Below are 1011 nucleotides of genomic sequence, written 5' to 3'. Positions count from 1 at the left end.
TATTTGAAATTCTCGATTTATTTTAAATATAAAAAATATTATTAAAATGCTAAGTAATACTATTACTTGTCTTTAAAACGTTTTTGGGGCTAGAAATATGAAGACAGCTTCATCTGACAATCACTTTAAACTTCACTGTTTTTTGCATGTTGGTTAGAATTAGGCTCTGGGTCAGTCCCTTCGTAAACAGCAGCCTTTTGCAGAATAGGCTGAAGCTGTGACACAGCAAATTTTTTTCTGGCGTAATCGTATCGACAGTAGAACCTAAGGACAAACACAATGGAGAAAATCAAATATAAATGAATAGCACCACATCATTACATTGGGACATGAAAATTATATGGATTTGTAAGGGAAAGTCAGCTCATATTACATTCGTACCAATAAGTTAGCGTGATGCCACAAAATGAAGACACGGCGACGTGAGAGGCCATTCTTGTCTTGCTGGTGAACATAAAATAGAGAAGACCAGTTCCTATTCCTCCGCCGATTCCATACAGAAGGGAACTTCGAAAACAAGGCACCGACTGCCAGTCTCGATCAAAAGGGAACATGATTATAAAGTTCTCAGTATCGCAAATAACTGCTAATCTAACTACACACAGTACTTCTTCATTTGCCGGCTCAAAAAACACACAGTATCCGTTAACGGCAGTGCGTTAACTGAATTTTTTGGGAGTGAAAGGCTTTTAATTGAACTCGTGAAATAACGATTCGAGATTAACCGAACATGATTGTCAGCTAGTCATTTCTTCAAAACCTTCTTCCAAAACATTGTAGTCAAACTCCGTGCAGGAAATAACACGCGCATTATTTTAACCCATGAAAGGTCAACCCACGCCCAAGGAAATAGCGACAAAATTATGCTAACACATAATGCTTTATAATTATGGTATAAAGACGGCTTTTTCAATTAAACTTACTATTACACCTTTAAATCGGTTCATTTTATTCTTTTAAGAAAGATAGTTATTCTTTCTTATTACGAATTGGCAGGAGAGACACTCTAAA

The 1011-nt window shown here is 36.3% G+C and overlaps 1 protein-coding gene across 1 annotated transcript; it reads right to left on the bottom strand.

Moving 5' to 3' along the window:
- LOC124157961 (cytochrome c oxidase assembly protein COX20, mitochondrial) lies at positions 1–798 on the bottom strand. The gene is made up of 2 exons (XM_046533075.1): positions 382–798; positions 1–264 (listed from the first exon to the last, which is right to left on the bottom strand). Exons 1-2 carry the CDS (start codon positions 552–554, stop codon positions 126–128), a joined length of 312 nt encoding a protein of 103 aa, XP_046389031.1. The 5' UTR covers positions 555–798; the 3' UTR covers positions 1–125.
- Between the last annotated feature and the right edge of the window lie 213 nt (positions 799–1011).

This window comes from Ischnura elegans, chromosome 4, assembly GCF_921293095.1.
Source record: "Ischnura elegans chromosome 4, ioIscEleg1.1, whole genome shotgun sequence".
NCBI classification, from domain to species: Eukaryota; Metazoa; Arthropoda; class Insecta; order Odonata; family Coenagrionidae; genus Ischnura; species Ischnura elegans.
Note: the sequence above shows the minus strand (reverse complement) of the source record. Positions and strands in the feature narration are given on the sequence as shown.

Coding starts and splice junctions, on each gene's coding strand:
- LOC124157961 (XM_046533075.1), bottom strand. CDS start 554: ATGTTCCCTTTTGATCGAGACTGGCAGTCGGTGCCTTGTTTTCGAAGT. Junction 265..381: donor GGCATCACGCTAACTTATTG/GTACGAATGTAA, acceptor GTTTGTCCTTAG/GTTCTACTGTCGATACGATT.